General features: G+C 54.7%; 4 protein-coding genes across 4 annotated transcripts; 2 read left to right on the forward strand and 2 right to left on the reverse strand.

The window, feature by feature from the left end:
* Window positions 1-178: 178 nt before the first annotated feature.
* On the reverse strand, window positions 179-8,392 carry MONBRDRAFT_34119 (uncharacterized protein; the record flags this gene model as incomplete). Its single annotated transcript, XM_001749422.1, has 28 exons — window positions 179-581; window positions 685-755; window positions 844-1,001; window positions 1,108-1,393; window positions 1,515-1,658; window positions 1,777-1,862; window positions 1,969-2,092; window positions 2,183-2,441; window positions 2,569-2,650; window positions 2,821-2,987; window positions 3,273-3,388; window positions 3,538-3,627; window positions 3,713-3,781; window positions 3,898-4,005; window positions 4,084-4,146; window positions 4,304-4,482; window positions 4,612-5,124; window positions 5,185-5,379; window positions 5,673-5,774; window positions 5,876-5,983; window positions 6,177-6,293; window positions 6,410-6,518; window positions 6,664-6,761; window positions 6,867-6,960; window positions 7,064-7,349; window positions 7,466-7,503; window positions 7,600-7,671; window positions 8,030-8,392. 28 exons carry the CDS (start codon window positions 8,390-8,392, stop codon window positions 401-403), a joined length of 4,278 nt encoding a protein of 1,425 aa, XP_001749474.1. The 3' UTR covers window positions 179-400.
* Window positions 8,393-9,097: 705 nt separating this feature from the next.
* On the forward strand, window positions 9,098-10,790 carry MONBRDRAFT_38716 (uncharacterized protein; the record flags this gene model as incomplete). The annotated part of the gene is made up of 7 exons (XM_001749368.1): window positions 9,098-9,107; window positions 9,230-9,357; window positions 9,456-9,556; window positions 9,636-9,822; window positions 10,116-10,295; window positions 10,376-10,454; window positions 10,563-10,790. Coding segments are annotated over 7 exons (912 nt in total), but the record flags the coding sequence as incomplete, so codon positions are not given.
* A 790-nt stretch (window positions 10,791-11,580) lies between these two features.
* Window positions 11,581-13,971, reverse strand: MONBRDRAFT_38717 (uncharacterized protein). The gene is made up of 13 exons (XM_001749423.1): window positions 13,845-13,971; window positions 13,643-13,767; window positions 13,503-13,566; window positions 13,343-13,405; window positions 13,142-13,226; window positions 13,012-13,049; window positions 12,866-12,928; window positions 12,704-12,758; window positions 12,580-12,616; window positions 12,402-12,501; window positions 12,110-12,280; window positions 11,852-12,040; window positions 11,581-11,756 (listed from the first exon to the last, which is right to left on the reverse strand). The coding sequence occupies exons 1-13, from the start codon at window positions 13,959-13,961 to the stop codon at window positions 11,673-11,675; spliced, it is 1,191 nt and encodes a 396-aa protein (XP_001749475.1). The 5' UTR covers window positions 13,962-13,971; the 3' UTR covers window positions 11,581-11,672.
* A 1,499-nt stretch (window positions 13,972-15,470) lies between these two features.
* MONBRDRAFT_38718 (uncharacterized protein) lies at window positions 15,471-20,236 on the forward strand (the record flags this gene model as incomplete). The annotated part of the gene is made up of 7 exons (XM_001749369.1): window positions 15,471-15,743; window positions 16,814-18,291; window positions 18,383-18,424; window positions 18,532-18,616; window positions 19,394-19,477; window positions 19,558-19,977; window positions 20,060-20,236. The coding sequence occupies 7 exons, from the start codon at window positions 15,471-15,473 to the stop codon at window positions 20,234-20,236; spliced, it is 2,559 nt and encodes an 852-aa protein (XP_001749421.1).
* Window positions 20,237-20,550: the final 314 nt, after the last annotated feature.

Here is a 20,550-nt window from a genome sequence, read left to right on the forward strand (position 1 = left end):
CAAAATTGACGATTTGATGTCAACAGCTTTCTTCTTGTCCAACTCCAAAGCCGAGCCCCCAAAGCCTTATCATCAACACACCACACAAAGATAGAGGACCCTTATCAATGTAGTGTGCACAGCCACCCTACCCACTTAGCAGCACACACGTGTGATTGACGCAGAAGGCAATTCAGACCATGCAAGCAACAGTCAATTCACAGGTCAAAATAATCGTGGGTTGGCCTAGCATAACCTACGGGCGAAATGTCATTTGTCCTCTACTATGCGCTCTCTCTGTCTGTGTCTCTCGCCCTCTTTGTAAAGGAGGGCCGTCTTTGAACTAACACTCAGATTCTCATCAAAGACTCTGAATAAATGCGTCTGAAAGTGGTGTTGAAGAACTCAGCCTCTGTGGCGGCTACAAATCAAGCTGCCCGTCCATGCGTCGAAGCTCAGCCAAGACCTCTTGCGCATCGGGCCGTGCGTTGGGCTTGCCGTGCCAGCACCGCTGGATCAAAGCAGCGAGTTGTGATGGAAACCGATGATCCAGCACCGGTCGCACGCCCTCTGCAGCTGCTGCCTCCAACTCGACCAAATGGCTGTCATACCAAGCCAAGCAGACACACGCGCGACCATCATCAGATGATCGAGGTTGCACATGGAGCCTTTCATATGTCTGCCAGGCACTAGTTTGGTACCTACCTGTATTCGTTATATGGACGAGCGCCCGTCCAAATAGCCCACACCAGCATGGCAAAGCTGTACACATCAACCTGTCGATGCGCGCACAAAAAATCAGCCCAGTCGAACAAGATTGCCTCAAGCAAGGCGCCGGTGTCATGCGTGCGCACACGCGCTCACCTTGCGGCCGTAAGTCGTGGCACCAGTGCACATCTCCGGGGCCATAAAACCACGCGAACCCATGCGCGGAGTTGGGGGACGCACGCTGCTGGCATCCGGAAGCACACCCGCCGCCTCGCACCAAATGCGATCCATAAGGCGCCGCGAGGACCGAAAATCTAAATTTCAACCACCCACAACGTCCATGCCATGAGATCCGCCCTTCGCCACACCTCCGTACGCCACACCTCCGTACGCCACACCAGCCAGCCACGGTAAACGTACAGCCAATCTTGGCCGTCAGCGATCGATCGAGTAGAATGGTGGCTGGACGCAGGTTGCGATGCACCACTGGTGGGCGCTGATCATGCAGGTATGCCAAGCCCGCCGCAATGTCGCAGGTGATGCTCATCTTCTGCACCAGCGTGAGACTCGAGTAGCTCGAATCCAACAACTCCTGCAAGCTTCCCCGCTCTGGACGTTCCGTCACTACAAAGCGCATGCCGTCATGTACACCCGTGCCGTACATCGCCACTACATTGGGATGATTCAAGCCCCGCAATGATCGGATCTGCAAAAAGTTGAAAAAAATGCGAAATGCAAAATAGCAGCCAATGAGTTGCTCATGCCCTCGCCAGCCTCAGAGAAGCACATGCCTAGCCGTTTCCTCCTGGGTCAGCGTGCAGTCTGACCTCTTCTTCTGGTCCGCTGACCACGCCTGCAGGAATCGAATGAAGCTGATCCAGAGGTGAAAAGTTCTCCACAATCACAGCATGATGTTGGTATTCAGCGTGATAGACTGAATAGCTATCTGAGCACTCTATCAGTGCCAACCCCTGCACAAAGTTGACATCGTGCCATCCATCAGCGCCGCGGTTGGTTGGTTTGTCAAGAAAACCCCGATGAAAGTTGAGAAAGCAAAACACAACAAAATCTTCAGAAGCCTGCACAAACCTCTAGTTCTTGGATATCGATCGCGGGGACCGATGTGCTTGTGTCATCACTCAGGCTGGAATCGTGTGATAGGACCCACAACAGCTCTGCGCAAGGCCACAAGCCACAGTCCCGCCATTCATGAGCCACTTCAAAACACGCTTCGCGAAAGCTGATCGCGCACTCGCAGGTACGTGGTGCAAATGTTCCTACCTCGAAGCTGTTTTCGAGCACGGCGAGCGCGCGAGAAGCAACCATAACATGGCAGACAGATCAGTGGCTCGAGCCAGCCCGACCAGACGTGCGAGCACAAGCCTTCTTGATTGTCAAAGTTGCGCTATGCCCCGTTACAAACCAAACAGCATGTGAGTCGGACTGCGCAAGAAAAAAATACATGTGGTGTGTCGTCTTCGTCACGCTCGCATACCTCAAAATCCTCGTCGTCCAGCTCTTGTTCTGAGCGGTTGATACTGCCATAGGCACCAATGTGACCGCGGCTCCGAGGGTCATGGGGCAGCAAGGCCCGACCTTCGGCTGCCTCGTCGCTATCGAGCACCGCTTCCAACGGACGACGCGGTGGCGCACGAAAATCCAACTGTATAGCCCGCTCGAGCAGCGGTGCAATCACCAACAGCAGATCCAGTAGCCAGAACGGCACCAAGCAGACTTGCCATGCTTTGAGACCCCTAGACCATGCCCGCCATAACCACATGCGTTCATTGAGGGGCAGACAATTCAAAACCTAGCCGAGCCAGCAGCTGGGCCTAACACAAAAAGAAAAGAATAGAATCAAATGAAGCAGGAGTGGCGTACCAGAGGTTGTTGTGCAGAGGTGCAAAGCGCATCATGTACATGGCAAACTCGACATCCGTCGTAACCGTGAGCAAGACCAGAACTGGTGGCGCAAAAGGGGATATTCGAGCGTTACACAATCATAGACGGGGACGCAAAGCGCAGAGTTGTGAGGTTTCAAAATAGCGGAACTGGAGAAAGTCAAATCAGAAAAAAAAAAAAAAAAAAAAAAAAAAGACATAGGTTCCTGCATGTGACGGACAATTGCCTTACCCGTGTGGATGTGCGCAACTGCCCAAGGCGGCCGCACCAAGATGGGCGTAACGTAGACGAGGTAGGCAAAGAGTAGAAGGACGAATGTGCGCAAAAGGTACGTGGCCACATGAATCTGCGATAAACGTGCAAAGTTAGAGTCAAGTAGCACAGTGGGCTGCAAATAGCTGGCGGCAGATGACAAGATACAAAGGGCAAGCACTCACTCGAAAAAGGTTGCAGTCCAGGCCGTGAGGGTGATGGCAAACGGGCAGCGAGTTGAGCAGCTCATAAGTTGCAAATGAAAATAAAATGATGCCCATGAAGAGATACAAGATGACCCATGCCGGCCGACGCGTTCTGTGTTGCAGTGCAGGATGGCATCATCGTCAACCAGGCGCGGTGAAGCCCAAACCAACTGACATCACACTGTCCCCAGACTTTTTCAACAAAAAAGGATTATCATGACACACCGAAACTTGACAATAAAGTGCCGTAAGCGCATGAAGCTATTCCAGAGAATGACCACAAGGACGACCGAGACGAGGATTAAGGCCGGATCCACCAGCATGCACTCCAAGCGGCCGGCCTAGCGAGGGCAGCAAAGTACGGCTTGAACCATTGTGGCCAGGTATAGAGGCATACGATGCAAAGCAGTTGCAGCAAGCAAGCTCCAAGGAATGGCACACGAGCAGCCAGTGGCCCAGTCTGTCAAGGCAAGAAGAACTTTGATCGCACCTCCGAAGAAACGTTCTTGGCGCGCAGCATGCCGTCCGAGGTCAGGAAGCGAACGGCCACGGACACGGCCAGAGCGTACGCAGAAATCAACTGGGCCAATGCAATGTACCCCAAAGAATGAGTGTTCTGATAGCTCTGATGCAGCAATTCATGACAGTTGGGGCCATCGACTCACCAGCAAAAATGGGACAACAAGGTGGAGGTTCTCAAAGGGCCGCGCGGCATCATAGTAAGAGTGTACCGTCTATTATGCACAAGAGTCGATGAGGTATTGCTGCGCAACGGACATGATTGGCGACTCTCGGCATTTGGTCTTGACCGTGCACTCCAATGGCTCGTCACCCGTGAGCAGGCTGGTACCTTTGGGCTTGTGGGCAAAGGGTGGCTGTCCTCGTCTTCACTGAGTGACTCCTCGGCTTCTTCGTCATGTGAAACCTCTGGCGTTTCATAGTGCACTTGGGAGGCATCCTACGCCCACCGAGACCGGCATGCAAATGACCTGGTTAGCTTCCGGGGTACCCAAACGTATCGTCGTGCACCTCTTACCAAAAGCGGGCCCTGGATTTGCATCCAGGCCTGGCAGTGCTGCTCCAACAGTGTTTTGATATCCTGCCGTAAAGGAGTGCACCAAAACATGTGGCCAGCATCAAGACATGCGAGCACACGGATATGCATGGCATGCCTGGGACGGGGAAAAAAAAAAAAAAAAAAAAAAAAAAAATAAAAATAAAAATAAAAAAGAGAAAATTTGAGAGGGCGGCCGGACCTGGTTTTTGCTAAAGGCAGTCAAGGGTTGGCCGGCCTGTTGAGCGCCGGCACTTGAAGGTTGGACGCGAAGCAGAGTGTACACGTCTGGGACGCTGTCGCCCTGAATCATGAGACCCATGAGGTAGTGGCAGTTGCCCTTGTAGGCCAGCAGTGAGTCTCTGTGCTGCAGATAGTAGACTAAAACACAGAATACAAAAGAAACACAAGATTAGACCGGCGTGCCAGCAACCCCAAAAAACACAGCGTTGGACCGGCATGCAAGGGTTGCTGGCCCTCTTTCCCAAGTTAGCGTTGTACAGCGCGTACCGTATTCATGAAAGTAGTCAAAGGCACGCTCGGTGACAAGTTGAAAGCCACTCTGCCGCAGTTGAGTGGGGTGCAGTGCCAGCAGATGCTTGGCAAAGGTAGCACCTCCGGCCGGGGTGGAATTGGAAGCTAGGCTGGTACGTTGCAGGTGTCGCAAGCGTTCTGTATGCAAGGAGAGCTGATTGATGCCTTTCTGCAGGTCGGGAGACTGCTCATTCCAAAGTCGAGGTACAGAGGCGCCAGACATGCGAGCCGCTTCTTCACCGGGCTTGCTGAGATACAAGGCCAGCTCACGAAAATTCATGGACACAACGCGCTCAAAGCCAGACATGCGCCGAAACAGCAGGTCACTCATGGGGACGTGACAATACACACGTGCGCTTGAGGCCAGGCGCGCCCGGCGGCGCAAATGCAGCAACCAATCCAAGACTGCCATGACGCGAAACGCCTCGGCTTCCGTGGGTAGATCTACGACAATCACATGGTAGACGACAACACCCACCGAGTGAGGTCCTGGATCAGGCCAGGAAGCCAACGCCAAGGCCAGGGGCGGAGAAGTGGCGGCACACGTACCAAGATGCTCACGCAGCTGCATGTAAGAGAGGCCAGTTAGGGTAATAAAATCGCAAGGCTTGCGTTTGGCTGCCGTTAACAACAGTTGGGCAGCCTGCGGCATGTCATGGGCAAGAAGAAGCTTGGCCACTAATTCAGGCGACAGGGGCGCGCGCACAGCGCTTGGGGAGTCGGCCTGCTGGACATCACTCACATCTATCATCATCAGGGCACACTATGAGGGGTCAAAGGGAAGCAGGTGGACGGCAATCCACAAGATCTTGTATGGGAGAATCAAACAGCCACGAGGCAAGAAACGCAGCCAAGGACCAAAAGACTCACAGCGTTGAGCCCAGCCCAGCTGAACGGGGCCAGCAAAGCAACTGAGCCATTGAGCAGGCCCTACGAAGTGCGTGCATGAAAGTCATGCGCGGTGAGGCATGGCCAATGCCGTAGCTGGGCAGGTAGGAAAGGGTCTCATGTGCCAGGACGAGCGAATCATGTTATACCTAAGACTTGCAGCGTGCAAGCACCAGCATTGCCAGCTGCGCCCAGGCTCGAGATGGGAAAGACGACACCGTGCATTGTTTTTTGAGCCACTTCAAAAGTGCCTAGTTACACGGCAAGCGAACCAGGCGATCAGATGGAGGCGTGTGTCGATGACAGTAGAATGAAAATGCCATTGACAAGTGCATCTACCAAGGGCATCTACCTTGAACAGCATACTTGGCACGGGTGTGCACGTCTGTGAAGACAAATCGCCACCGAGCATCACTCATCCAGCCCACAACCACAAAGTAGCGAGGGCTCGAGTCAAAAGCTATGGGGTCACGGCGCGAATACAAAATCAAAAGCAATAACAACCACAAAAAAAAAAAAAAAAAAAAAAAAAAAACAAAGAACAAAAACCAAGGACATAGCATCAGTTGGGTGTGGCAAAGAAGAACGTTGGTGTGAGAGGCATGGGTAGCGGCTCAGCCAAACAGCATGGAAACCAATAGCCAGGCGCGTACCAATGCCACACACGGGGCGGCAATGGGCTGCATCGTCTTGCGCTGGTGCCAAAAGGCCATGCCGGAAACTGGTGGGCGATGCACGGCGGGAGGATCGTTGCGAGGTGGGTGGTTCGACTGTGTCGCAAGCCGTCCAGCGAGCGCGAAGCACGTGAGAACCGATGCTGCGCAAGATTTAAGGCTCGTCTCAAGGGACAGCAAGGGGCGAGGATGGCCTGCCAGGCGTCACCAACCGATAAAGTCCGAGGTGAAGGGAGTAGTCAGGTTGAGCATGCGGGCTTGGCTGCTGTTCGCATCAGCAATCATCATGCGAACTTTGCGGCGCAGCAAAGGGTCACCATACTGCACGTTGCGCAGGCGGGAACGCAAAAAGGTGCAACAAGGGCGTCAGGATGGGCAACACATCAACATCAAGAGCTGAGCTGGCACGGTGTCCTGGGCAAGTTTGTGCGATCAGGTCACGAATTTGATGCAGCAGGCTGCGAACCTCGAGAAATCCTTCAATGAGACCATTGCGATAGGCTGGGCGGTGACAGATGGCCAGGGCAGCGGGGTCTGGCTCTGCTTGCGGCACGGCTTGGGCGCCTGGGGAAGGCAAAAACCAAAACAAAACAAAACAAAGCACAGGCATGGGATGACGGTAGTGCTTCAGGGCAGACCAAGGGGTGTGAGCGGGGCGCCCGGTCATACCATTGGGACGGTGCGGAGGCCTGGCATGCGCGGGGTTGGGGGCAGCTGGAGCGGGCACTCCCGGAGGCCGCGATAGCAAGGGAGAGCCTTGGTTCTGTGGCGTTGGGTTGAATGCGGTGGTGAGATGGGCGAGTTGGGCGCGTGACTCACCAGCCGTGTGGGCGAGCTTGCTTGTTTGCCTATGCATTGCGTCTTACCTGTCGATGGAGGTGGGAAAAGGCCGTGCCAGTGTGACTAGCCTCATGCCGAGCTGAACTGGAGATGGGAGTTGTGGGCCCGGTTGCGGGTCGACGATTCGGCGGACTGGCCACCGGTCGACGCGGGGGCGCAGCTCCTCCAAGTTCACTGATATTGAAGCCCACCGGCTCGGGGTTCTGCCGAGCTGGCGCGGCCGGGCTGGGCTGGTGATGGGCTGCAACGGGGGCCTCGGGCTGAGCCAGGGGAGCGGCACCATTTGCGGCCTCGGCCGGGTTGGGGTTGACGCTGCGCAGGGTACAATGGTGGCGGGCGCGCGACGCGGAGGATGGGCGCTGAGTACATTCGAAGCGTTGCGATCCCTCAAGGCTGATGCAAGGGGCCAAAGGGTGCAAAGTACTCACTTGAGCTCATGTAGGTCCCAATCAGGCGCATCGACACCCTGGGCGAGCGTGTGCCGGCAACAATGAATTGAGATGGCACCTCATGGAACTGGCCTCCTCTCTGGTCACACTTTTACGGGATGGACAGGACGCACCTCATCGATGAAGGAGAGGGCAGAGGCGAGACTGGAGGAGTCGGACGAGTTTGAGCCGATGCTCGTGGTGTCCTATGCGGCAGGCCGGCCGGCAAATCAGCGACCAGGCAAAAACCAAAGCAGAAACAAAATCACAGCAGGAGCGTTGACAGGCATACGTCGTCCATGCTGCCGCTAGAGGGGGAGGGGCAAGGCCCGGCCAGGCCCGGCCTGATCGGTCCAAACGTCCCCGCACACAGGTCAAGTCACGTCGTCTTGAAGAGCACGATGCGGTGAGATGTCACACCATAAGATATATATGCACTCGGAGGGGTATTCGTGAAAACACCACCTCAGAAAAAGCCTGTTATCAAGCCAATGCTGTTCAGTGCAAGCCTCTGCATTTATCTCCACGGCTTGGAATCGCCGTCGCCACCGCTGGTGTCGCCACCGCCGTTGGTGTCATGCGCGCTCTCTCTCTCTCTCCGTAAAAATCCATCAAATGGAGACAGAGAGAGAGAGAGAGAGAGAGAGCTTTAGAGAGAGCTTTAGAGAGAGCTTTAGAGAGAGCTTTAGAGAGAGAGAGAGAGAGAGAGAGAGAGAGAGAGAGAGAGAGAGAGAGAGAGAGAGAGAGAGAGAGAGAGAGAGAGAGAGAGAGAGAGAGAGAGAGAGAAAGAGAAATGAATTGGTTTGGTCGGTTTGAGAAAGAGAGAAATACAAAGACACAAAGGAAAAGCACAACTACCACAGAGAGAGAGAGAGAGCTTTTGAGAGAGAGCTTTAGAGAGAGAGAGGTACTACCAAATGTTATCATAAAATCTGACAATTTAGGGCGCAATCATGCTATTGTCAGACGAAAGTGGATGTCAGACATTTAAGCTTCTCTTTTTGCGTGTTGCTATACCTCTGCTTTTAGCATCGTTTCTTACCAAGTCTCTGGTTTTGCAGGTAAATTTAGTGTAGAGGCTTTCCCTCATAAATCCCTTTCTCTGCCAGATCAGCAAAATACTGTCCGTGTCTCTTAAACATCAATTTTTTTTTTTTTTTTTTTGCGTTTGAAGGTAAAAAAACACAAAAATCGCATAAAAAACGCAAAAAGTGTTGAAACGGGAGCCGTTGGCGGGGGTAAAACGGCAGCGCCACTGAACAGCCAGCACCCCTCGCCCCCGGCCCTTGACGCGGCAAGGTAGACGGGGGCTTATTCAATAATCAAGTGAATGCAGGAAGACTGTTGGCGTGCTGCTGCACTTGTTGTATTGACCCTTGCTGCGAATCTTGCTCAGTGAGAGGCCACCAGCTCGTCACTGGTGGCCTCCAGCGGCTTCTGCGTTGGATGTCTGGCCCCTTGATTGAGGGCAGCAGTCCCACTGGCCAGCTCCACGCTTTCACATGTTCATATTGGCTTCGCGACGACTTGCAACGTACCGCTCATCTCGCTTGCCCCCACTCCTGTTTGCGGCAGTTTCCTCCGCGTCTCGGTAGACCACATCTCCTTCGTTGAGTTTTCTAGCCTGCCACCATGGATCCCGGTAGGAGACCACGATGCGCTGCTCTCGGCCAATCCTCAGATTCTGTCACGCAATCTTGGGCTGCTCTCGCTCCCACCTGCTTTTAATGATGGACACGCTACGCCGCCATGCTTGATGCCTAGTTTTGCGAATGCGCTGCGAGGTGCAGCAGTACGCCTGGGGTAAACTTGGCGCTGCTTCCGCCGTTGCGCAACTGGCCCAGGCCGGTAACACTGACTTTAAGCTCGACGCCGACAAGCCCTACGCTGAGGTGGGAATCCTCTCCTGGGTTACACTTATCTACCACCAGCGACCGCTTCGCCTCGCCTCTCCTCTCTTTTGAGTATACTCACCTCATTTGGCTCGCAGCTGTGGATGGGCACGCACGCCAAGGCCCCTTCCAAGGTGGTGCTGCCCGACGACAGTGTCATCACCCTCTCCGAAGCCCTGGAGCGCTATCCCGAACTCAGGTCTGTCCCATCGAGCTCCCACAATTCTAGCCAGCTTTCCCTTGTCAATACTCACTATAGCCTACGCTCGCCTCTACAGCAAGGGCAGCGTGACCAAGGCTGGCCAGCTTCCTTATCTTTTCAAAGTGCTCTCCGTCGATAAAACCCTTTCCATCCAGGCCCACCCAGACAAGAAGCTGGCCGAAGCCCTGCACGCCCGTGACCCCGAGCACTACCCCGACGATAATCACAAGCCTGAAATGGCCATTGCCATCACCCCCTTTATGGTGAGCCAGAGGGTTTTCGACCGCCCCTCGACCTCTTTGTCTCCTGTCGCCAGTCATACGCTGTCCTGCGCGCACCAAAGCGATTGGCACTCGGCTTACCAGACTGCTTGATGACGTGAATCTGTTCCTTTTGCACACGCTGCGCGCGTCAGGGCATGTGTGGCTTCCGGGAGCCCGAGGAAATTGCCAAGTTCCTCAAGACCATCCACGAGCTGCGCGCCGTCGTGGGTGCCGATGCCGGTCTGTTCTGACCCCGTCATAATACTGGCTTCCTTGCATCCACCCCTGCCCAGCGCAGCACGACTGACGCACTACGGCGTTTTCCCTTGCCATGCTTGCCGGCCTTTGTAGCTGATGCCATGGCAGCCAGTCTGAAAAACAAGGATGCTGTCAAGGAATCGCTGGCCCAGCTTCTTGGCACTCTTATGCGTGCTGACACCACACTGATTGCCACACAGCTCTCCGCGCTCGAGGTATGAATCTTGCAGAGCTGCTCGCAGCGACTTGCCATCCAGACTCATGTTCGTATGGGTGCCTTATTGTCCATCTGCAGAGCCGCCTCAAGACTGTACCCGTGGATCAACGCGATGAAACCACCCAGTTTGTCCTCCGTCTGGCCGATCAATACCCAGGTGAGGACTGTTCTCGCTGCTATTTCAGGACACGCCACCTTAGCCCTCTGCCTCGTCAAGGCCACGCTCATCAAGCGAATCCAATTACTTTGACGTGTACAACGACAGGCGATGTGGGCGTCTTTTGCTTGTATCTCCTGAACATTGTGACCCTGCAGCCAGGCGAGGCCATGTTTTTGGGCCCAAATCTGCCACATGCCTACATCGACGGCGATTGCATCGAGTGCATGGCCTGCTCCGACAACGTTGTGCGTCTCGTCGCTCCTGCTACCCTTGTCATCTCCCGCTTGGCCTCGGCCCTGTCGCAGTTTGATATCCTCGATGACGGCGCGATAGGTGCGTGCTGGCTGCACGCCCAAGTTCAAGGACGTTCCCACCCTTGTGGACATGTTGACTTATGAGACGGGCGATGCCAAGAAGCAACTCTTCCCCAGTGCCCCCCATCCAGATGAGCCCCGCGTCTCCGTGTATAATCCTCCCGTCCCCGACTTTACTGTTGCTGGTGCCAAGGTACGGACGCTCGCACTGCTCCATGTGTACCAGGCATCCAAACACTGACGGTCTCGCACGACATGCCGACCCTGGCCCTGGCCATGACATTGTTTTGCAGGTTGAGCCCATGACATCCATGGTGCTCCCTGCCGAGCAAGGACCAAGCATCGTTTTGATTCAGGGTGGCGCTGGTGCCGTTCAGTACAAGGCAGGGGTAGGTGCCTCAGTCGACTTCTGACGTGCCCTTTTGCACACCTATTCGCTGGCATTTCTCTCATTTATGGTGGGCTTCGGTCATCCCAGGGCGAGGACAAAGCCCTCGACATTGTTGCTGGACACGTGCTTTTTGTCGCCGCTCAAGAAGGTGAGGACGCACTTGGCAGCACCGCCTGCAATAGTCGGGCTTGATCTCTGCCGGCCTTTACTCATTCATTTGGCTGCCATCTCGTTGGTGCATGAACATTTTAGCGGTCACCATCGCGGCGTCTAAGGAGGCTGTCCAACTGTACCGTGCCTATGTGTAAACTTTTTTTTGATGCAATGACCTAATTGAGCTCGGTCAAGCAAGCCTGTTGGTGTTCTGTACTTTCGTTTTGCATGATGAGGGGCGACGACAGCGTGGCTTGAAGCGTGTAGCTGGACGGTCTTGATTGAGTCCCACACATTATTCTGGGTCTTCTGCCTCCCCGCCACTCGAGCTCGGGCTTGGGCAGCAACACACGGGATTTAGCTTGATCGGCTGAATGCAGTTGAACCGTGGGTTTGCAGCTCTTGCAACCCGGTTACCAGGCGCGCAGTGGCTGCCATGCACTGCAAAGCCGCCAAGAGGGACAGGTTTGTGAGCATGTTTTGAATCAGCGCGCGAGGCAATCATGCCCCAGGTTGATGGCACGCAAGGGCCGCACCTGATCAATGTCCAGGTTGGCAAAAGCCACTCGAATGTGGCCGCGCGCACCGCACGCACTGCCCGGAATGACAGCCACGTGGTGCTGCCGTGCTAGCCACTCTACGGCCTGCATGTCATCGTCGACGGGTAAGCGCACCATAATGTAGATGGCCCCCTGAGCTTGGCCCAAGACCTGGCAGCCATCAACCTGCCACAGCAAAAGCCAGTGAGGTGCAAAACCGATGCATCAACCCGCATGCTTGCGCTGTCAACTCACCGTCGCCAGAGCATCAAGGACTGCTTGGCGATTGGCAGCGAGCGTGGCAACCCTTTCCGCAACCCACGTGCTGCCTTGTTCCAATGCTGCCACGGCCGCGCGTTGGCTGATGATGCACGGACAGATGGGAATGGTATCCTGGACCTTGAGCAGGGATTGCGCCAGCTCCGGCTACGTGGCCGTAATACAAAGTTAGAGTCGTACCTGGTCCTACAGCGAAACCGTGACGACAACAAAGGCGCCGACACAGCTGCAGCTTAAAAACAAAAAGTCTCGCTGATTGGAAACCCACTGAATTCAACTCATAGGCAATGTAGCCGACGCGCCAACCCATGAGGCCATAGGCCTTGGAGAAGGAAAAGATGTTGAGAACATGGGGGCCTTGAATGCACCTACGATGCGCAGAGCAAGGGGACATTGGCCGTCAAGTTGGGAGCATTGGGCAACGACGGGCCGGGTGGTGCACACACGTGTGCTTGGCTGCATCATCCCAAATAAAGTCTTCGTCTATGTTAAGGACAGTGGTGCGGTCAGTCACAAGGCAAAGGGCAAAGTGCGAAAACTGTAGTGCACGCTGACGTCCGAAAAACGTACAGGTGTTGTCAACAACCAGATAGGTATTGTGCTGGCGGCACAGCTCGCTGAGAGTCTGTCAAGATTGCGGCGCAAGGTGTCAAAATCACTGTTTTTTTTTTTTTCTTCCATTGTCAAGGAATCGAGCCTGTCAGACAAAGGTCAAAGGGCATGCGGACGCACGTTCAATGTTTCGGCATCCGTGACGGCGCCGCTGGGGTTGCACGGGTTGACCAACACAACCATCTATAGCACCAAAGCCATGTGTCAGTGGCAAGTGGGACAGAGTTGAGCCTTCAAGGCTTGCGCAGCACAATGTGGAACCCCACCTTGCACTCGGACACATGCTGCTTGATGGCATCCATGTCTGAGGCCAAGAGCGGGGGTGAGCCGGGTCCTTGAAGCGGTGGGAGGTTGGCAAGGGTGACTGCTGATCGAAGGGACGCGTTGCACACGTACCAAGTTCGAAAGTGTCGGGGCGTCGCGCCACCTTGCGACATTTCATGCCCGTCATTTGAAGGGCCATGTGATGATTAAAGTAGTACTAATCGGGATCCAAAGGGAGGCAGGCGGGGGCCATGAAACGTTGAACAAAAAATTGTTTCGGCAATTGCATTGCATGTGATCCCATGGACACGGCCGAGATGCAAAGGGAATTACCGGCAGGAAAAGCATGACCTCATCGCCTGGCTCGCAAAGAGTCAGTAAAACGTTCATAAAGGCCTGCGAGCCGGCCATGAAAGTGGACGTGCCGTGTACAGGTGAGGCGAGGGCAAGGCAAGGCATCGCGTGGCGCATGACATCCTACAAGCCCGCCAACCTGATTAGCCCCCATGGTGACCATGACGCCTTGGTTGTGGAGTTTGTTATCGGCTTCGAGTTTGCTGGCACAAAAGCAGGGATGGCGTGAGGCCGGGTACCAGAGGACACGCCGATGCGCAGATAGTCACGTGTGCGAACCGTGTTAGGGCAGCAGTGAGCTCAGGCACGCCCTCAACACGATTGTAGCGGTTGGTCTCCATTTGACCAATGGCAGCAGTCGCAGCCGCCATGCATGCCTCTGGAGGATTCCAATACGTGACCCCCTGTGCCCGATGACCGAGCGTGAGCCCGGCGAAACATGACAGCGGCATGTGACCGACGAAGCACGCATCGCACGTACCTGAGCCAGAGAAGCCACGTCCTCTGATCCTTCCAAGATCCTATTCATCTTGACGATGCAGGGCTCGTCCGTGGCTCGGATCGTACCCGACACTGCCATTTGATCGGACGCCGCCATCTCTCTCTCGTGTGTGTGTGTGTGTGTGTGTGTGTGTGTGTGTGTGTGTGTGTGTGTGTGTGTGTGTCCTCCGATCTCATTTAAAAAATGTCAGACAGTGTTTCCAGACAATCTGACAATCAATTTTATCTACATTATCACGGATCTTCTACTACTTCTGCTGCTACGACTTCTTTGGACCATTTTCACATCATGTTATCGTGTTGTAAAAGCGTTGTCACGTTTCACACACCTCGGATTTGATTTTTTTTTGGGTAGAAACTCCCTCACCTACGATTATGATCGGTCGGGTTGCCGTCGCGCTGATGCTGGCGATCGCCCTCGTGGCGTACGACGTCGCTGCCATCGGGCCGTCGTCCTCCACCTCCAGCTCCAGCTCCACCTCCAGCTCCACCTCCAGCTCCAGCTCCAGCTCCAGCTCCAGCTCCACCTCCAGCTCCACCTCCAGCTCCACCTCCAGCTCCACCTCCAGCTCCACCTCCAGCTCCACCTCCAGCTCCACCTCCAGCTCCACCTCCAGCAGCGTTTCGACCATCTCCACCACGGCCATGGCGTCGTGTGGGTGTACCAACGTCACCCTCTTCACGGATAATGCGCCTTTGGCTGCGTGCCGCAAGTCTGTTTTGATCGAGACCATTGATCGCCTCATTAACGAGACATTTGGTGATCGCCTAGCCTTGGTGTGTGAAAACCCATGGGTGGTTCCTGTCGTAGTTTTGGGATGCAGGACCTGGAGAGGGCAGGGCCAATGGGAGGGGGCGCTGAAGATCTAGGTTGCGTTCACGCAGGGGCTTTGATTTTCATGCTGTACCGTCACCTTGTTGCTTGATATCCATAGCTCGAGACGGCTGCACTAGCCGGACCTTCCACAACAACGACTGCTAAATCCACCACAAGCAGCACGTCCGCGCCAGCAGTTTGATCCGCCCACCCGCAAATTTTAGCACACTTCTTGCGGTCACACACATTCTTCAAGAAGCTTTCCCACCATCGGAACACCTAAATGGGCGGGAGACGAGTCGAATCCAACTGTGCACTTCTTGTTTGCCGCTGTTGTAAACTGACCAATTTGTAACCCTCGCTGTCTCCCTTTTGTTCTCGCCACTGCGATCAGGTGGGGCATTGTCCCTGTCCGAATCCTGCGTCCGATGATCCATTTGCTGCGAATGCTATGTTATCACTTGCTCAATTGGACTTTGAAACTTATTGAGCCTCGACTCCACTTGCGTGCTCTCAAATCCGATAAAAATCGGTTCCCTTGTGCGCTTTCTCCAACAACCACAAAACCTCAAAGTGTTGACGACAGGTCCTGTTCCATCAATGCCGCTTTTGGATCTGACCATGGGACATGCTCAAGTGTGTTACCAAGGACGGTCGCGTCATGTACGATTGTCCCTTGACCACTGTTCCGCACGCGGAGAACGAGACCTCAAGGCCAACCAAGCGCGTATTCTGTACTGATGGTGCTGGGGTGTCTCACGTGTTGGAATTGACGACTTTGTACTTTTTATGGCGTGCCAACGCGCCAACGGCGGTGGACGGGTGTGCGACGGGCCTGCCGCTGGTCAGAACGTGGCGGCGATGAAGATGCAAGCGGGAAACAATGTGGTCGTGTATGAAGGCGACTGCCTGCTTGTGGAGGCGGTGAAGGATGCCGTGGCACCTGGTTATGATGCATCGCTGACGGAAAGTGGGCAGCTGGTAGCGAAGATCCTGGTTGCATCCAGCTACACGGACCTGTGCATATCGTCTGCCAAGATTGTTTATCCTGTGCGCATTGAGGTGGCTGCGCGTGTGCCGGTTCAAAAAGGGTTTGCAGCCGCTGCTCGAAGATCACACATTTTATGGCCAGCAGCCTGAGAAGTTTGCAAGCGTGGCAGCGAGTATTCACGCGTTGTTTGCGGAGCAGAGTCAAGAGTGTAACGGCTCCAGATGTCTATAAGCTGTTGTTCGGCGAGTGAGCCCTATCGTCATCGAGGCCGAACACTTTTTATCTGGAACGATCAGACGTTTCAAAAAGTACACCCGAGCTAGGGAGAAGTGATCTTGCCCGGGAGGGGGGTGGGTGGGTCTCGGGCTTGTGTCGTGATTTCTCGTCCTCGTCCGTTTTCAAATTGTCCTGCCACACTCAATTGCCTCAATTGCTATTGTCGCAACGCCCTTGTTGACCTCATGGTCGAACAGAGCAGACATCATCATCATCATCATCATCATCATCATCATCATTCGCCAAGGTGGAAACCCTTGATGAAAGCTTGAAGACGCAACGACCCACACTGCACACATGCGCATGTGAGCATGCACACAGGCGAACACATACGAACACACACAGACACACAGACGAACACACATAGACACACAGACGAACACACATAGACACACAGACGAACACACACAGACACACAGACGAACTCACATAGGCACATAGACGAGCACACAGACACACAGACGAACTCACACAGACACACACACCGAAACGAACACACAGGGCGAACACACAGACGAACACAGAGACACACAGAGACACACACAAATTTAATTTAAATTTTAAATTCAAATTTTACATCTGATCCGATTTTTAATTTTTAATTTTGGCGCTCCCTGTTGTGCTCGCTCTTCCTCGTGCTGCTTCCCTGCCTCCCTCCTTTCGCTCGAGGTGAAGGAGAGGGGGAGAGTGGGTTGTGTGTGTGTGTGTGTGTGTGTGTGTGTGTGTGTGTGTTGGGCGCGGGAGGGAGAGGAGGGTGTTCGGGATGAGGGTCACTTGGCAAGGGTGGCGGGGGTCGGGGTCAACGCTGGTGGTGGTGGTGGTGGCGGTGGTGGTGCTGAGCCAGCTACCGTCAACTTGGACTCAGGATGTTCCGGGGTGCTCCTTGCATCAGATCGAGCCGATGTCTGGGCTCGACTTTCGGTGCTGGGATTGCGATAGTAGCATTGCCGGCTCCAGGCGTTACGTGCCCAAGGGCGCTGTGTGTGTGTATCAAACCTCAAACCCCAATAGGTACTGCGGTCACCCCATCTGGTCACGCTATGTCTGCCACGGCGACAACCAGTTTTACATTGACCGTGCAGGGCACAGCTTGCTGGACAAATACAACTGCAGCATCAGCTTTGATCGTACTGAAGGCGTGCACATTCTATGCGATGGTCGCTTCGCATCCAACCCCATGACCGTCTTGCCGGACAGCGGCGCACCCCCCAATGTCAAGACCCTAATTGTGCGCCATCATGCGATTGACCAGATCCCCGTGCGCAAAACCTTTGCCGCCCAGCAACTCGAGCACCTTGACCTCAGCTTCAACAACATTACCTCCATTAGCGGCGTCAGCATGCTTTCCCTCACCGGCCTTCGGCACTTCAACATTAGCCACAACCGCATCACTCGCTTACATCCGGATTTACTGCCGTTCAACAATCGCCTCGATGTGCTGGACGTTCGAGGCAATGACATCCAAATTCTTCGTGCTGACACCTTTGTCTCGGCCATGCGTTCAAATTGCGCCGCTCTCCTCTTGCCTGATACCTGCAACCCACCCATTGTACCATGCAACGCCTTCTTGGCCACCGACCCCACCGGCAGCGCCTCTGCCACTCCCACCATCATCGACTTAACCTCCTCCTCCACCACCACCACCACCACCACCACCACCACCACCAACAGCTCCGAATTCGGTCTTAGCACCGTCAGACCCGCAGCCTCCTGCCGGGTGGTTGATACCTCAGTCACCCTCACTTGCCGCTCTGGGGCAACCTACCGTGCCTCTCAATTGTGTGACGGCATCCCCGACTGCCCAGATGCTGACGATGAGGAAGCGTGTACGCAGGTCTGGGACACCAGCGAGGCCTTTTTGATCAAAGACTGCACCAGCGGTCGCATGGTCGTCCGCTTTGATCATGGTCACGTGTTTGCCCGTAGCGAAGACGAGTCGGTCGTGGTTCCGTGCTTCACCCTAACCTACCTTCGGCTCATGTACTTTGGCAGCACCAAACCCAGTGAAGAGGAGGGACAGCCCCAGTGGAGGTTTTCCAGTGTTGAGGACAGATTAACCATTCATTACGACCTCAATCGCACCACCCTTTCCATCCATGCCTACATTGATGGTTCAGAACTAGCCACCAGCTACACGCTTGCTAATTTGATCATTCTTACCAAGAGCACCACGGACGCTCCCAGACTACCTGGTACCACAACCCCGCACAGTCTGTCCACCGCACGTCAGGCCCATGGCCCGCAGCATGTCGTGGTTTTTGCCACCATTGCAGGTGCTCTGCTTTTGTGCGCCGTCGGTGCAACCATCCTCATCCGGCGTGCTCGGCGGCGCCGCCCCATCCCGTGCGTAGCCTTAAACGTCCCCCACCCCCCCCGCCACCCCAAAGCTTCAAACTCCATTTCTTCTCACCGACTTGCTTCACCTCACGTGTAGATGGCTCGACGACGTGAGCAACGAGCAAGTTCTGGCGCAACGGTACGCTCCGTCTGCCTAGCCCGGCTTGATGTACATCTTGCCAGTTGCATCCACCCTCGGCGTTCCCTCTAACCCTCTCCGTTCATTGGTTCATCGCTCATCAACAGGCTGCAAGTAGCACTGGCCCGCACCACCACCTCCCCCACGGCCGGTGCCAAATTTGACAGCATGTCTGTTGCTGCTGTTCCAAAAGTAAGGGTGCCATCTCATGGCACCAACGACTTGGCAAAGCCATGATAACTTACACCTTGATTGCCACGCAGTCCAAGTTGATTCCCAGTGAGGAGTTTCAAATCCAGCAGACGTTGCGCAAGGGTACGCGCTCGCTGTTATACAGAGTGCGAGCACCTCTCCTTGGCACTCAAGACACCGTTTTAAAATGCGCGACGCATGCGGCCGAGGAACATCGTCTTGGCATGCTGCTCGAGGTGAGCGCCATCTTATACGAATCAAAACTACTTGCCAAAACCGATGAAATAATACATGTATTACTATATTGATGGTTATGCATGGTGCGGGTTTTCATAGATCACGTTGCTACAACTGGCTCAACATGATCGAGTCGTGACCCTGTTGGGTCACACAACGCTACCAGATGGTCGACCTGGGCTTTTTATGCCGCACCTTCCTGGTCGGTGCCCGGAGAGAGGGCAGAGTGTTCGCGTCTTCTGCTCTGCATAGCTCACATGAGATCGTGTTTGCATAGGCGGTAGCTTGCTCGACTTTTTACGTGCACAACGCCAGCAAAACTTCCTCTCAGAGCGATGGATGGTGGCGGTTGCACTCCAGATTGCCTCTGGTGTGCAGCATCTGGTATGGACGCTTTAGCTCGTCATTCTTTCTTTACTATTGCCTGTTCTTTGCGCTGCCTTTTTTCTTCCATCCTGAAACCTCGCCATTAGTCTGTTGGCTCACGTCATCAGATTCTCTTCTTTTGCTGGTCATGGCGGGGTGTTGTGTGCCCGGCAGCATGGGTGCGGCATCATTCATCGAGACATTGCGGCTCGTAACGTGCTTCTGCAGCAGGCGGTTGCGGACCCCTTCGCCGTGGAAGTAAGTGCCATTATTTGGGCTGGAATGTGCAGATTCGAGAGCCCACCAACTGACAGCGGTCATCATGCTTTACCATGCAGGTGGTCTTGAGCGACTTTGGGCACGCTCGCCTTTTGACTCGAGGCACCGAAGGCAGCGAGAATAATCCAGATCCCGCAACAGATATGAGCGCAGGCATGGCGTCAAATCCTGTATTTGAGTCTGGACCATCACGAGATGATGAGGCAGCCCACGGGGGCGAATATTACCGCCAACATAGCACGATCCAGACAGCCGTGCGCTGGCAACCGCCGGAGAGTCTGGCACGGGATTCTTTTTCGCCGGCCAGTGACATGTGGTCATACGGCGTGTTACTTTACGAGCTCTGGAGTATGGGGCAGACCCCGTATGTCGAGGTGGTCAGCGAGGCCAACGTGGCTACGGCCATCATGCAAGGCTATCCTTTGCAGCTGAGTGTTGAGGCCCGGACCGGTTTTGCCCAGGTGCCAGGTCTCTTTGAGGTAAGGCTCTTGATTGCCGGCGAGGGCTTGCAAGTCTGACCATAATTTGGCTCATTGTGCGGCTGCTGTGTCTTGTGAGTAGCTGTGGGGTCGATTGATGGTCTTTGCTCCAGGAAGGCGCGCCTCCAGTGCCGAGGCTGTGGGGCTGCTGCAGCATGCGGTGCACCTGAGCCAGCAAGCCACGGTAGCAGCGCCTTCTAGAGCCTGGTGCGATGGCTCCTTGGGGGAGATTGATAATTTCAATGAGAGTCAGCTCTGAGCTGAGCACGGCAAATCAAGAGTGGCGATAAATGAGTCCAGACGCAATAAATTGAAAGGCATCTCCGCCACAGTGGGGGAGGAGAAGCTTTCTTCGAAGAACCGAAAGGATCAAAAGTTGCCGTGGCAGTGTGCGAGCAGGCCTGGCTGAACAGCTCGCTTCTGCTTGCGCTAACCCAATTTCGAGACGCGGTGTTTTGAAATTGATCCTAGACTTGTCTTGAACAGATATCGATTGGCTTAATGGGAATGGGGGTTTCCCCCCAGCAAGGCCGCACAGCGGCGAGTCAAAAGAGCGAAAAACAAAAAATGAGG

The sequence above is a fragment of the Monosiga brevicollis genome, genomic scaffold (genome assembly GCF_000002865.3).
Source record: "Monosiga brevicollis MX1 MONBRscaffold_30 genomic scaffold, whole genome shotgun sequence".
NCBI classification, from domain to species: domain Eukaryota; class Choanoflagellata; order Craspedida; family Salpingoecidae; genus Monosiga; species Monosiga brevicollis.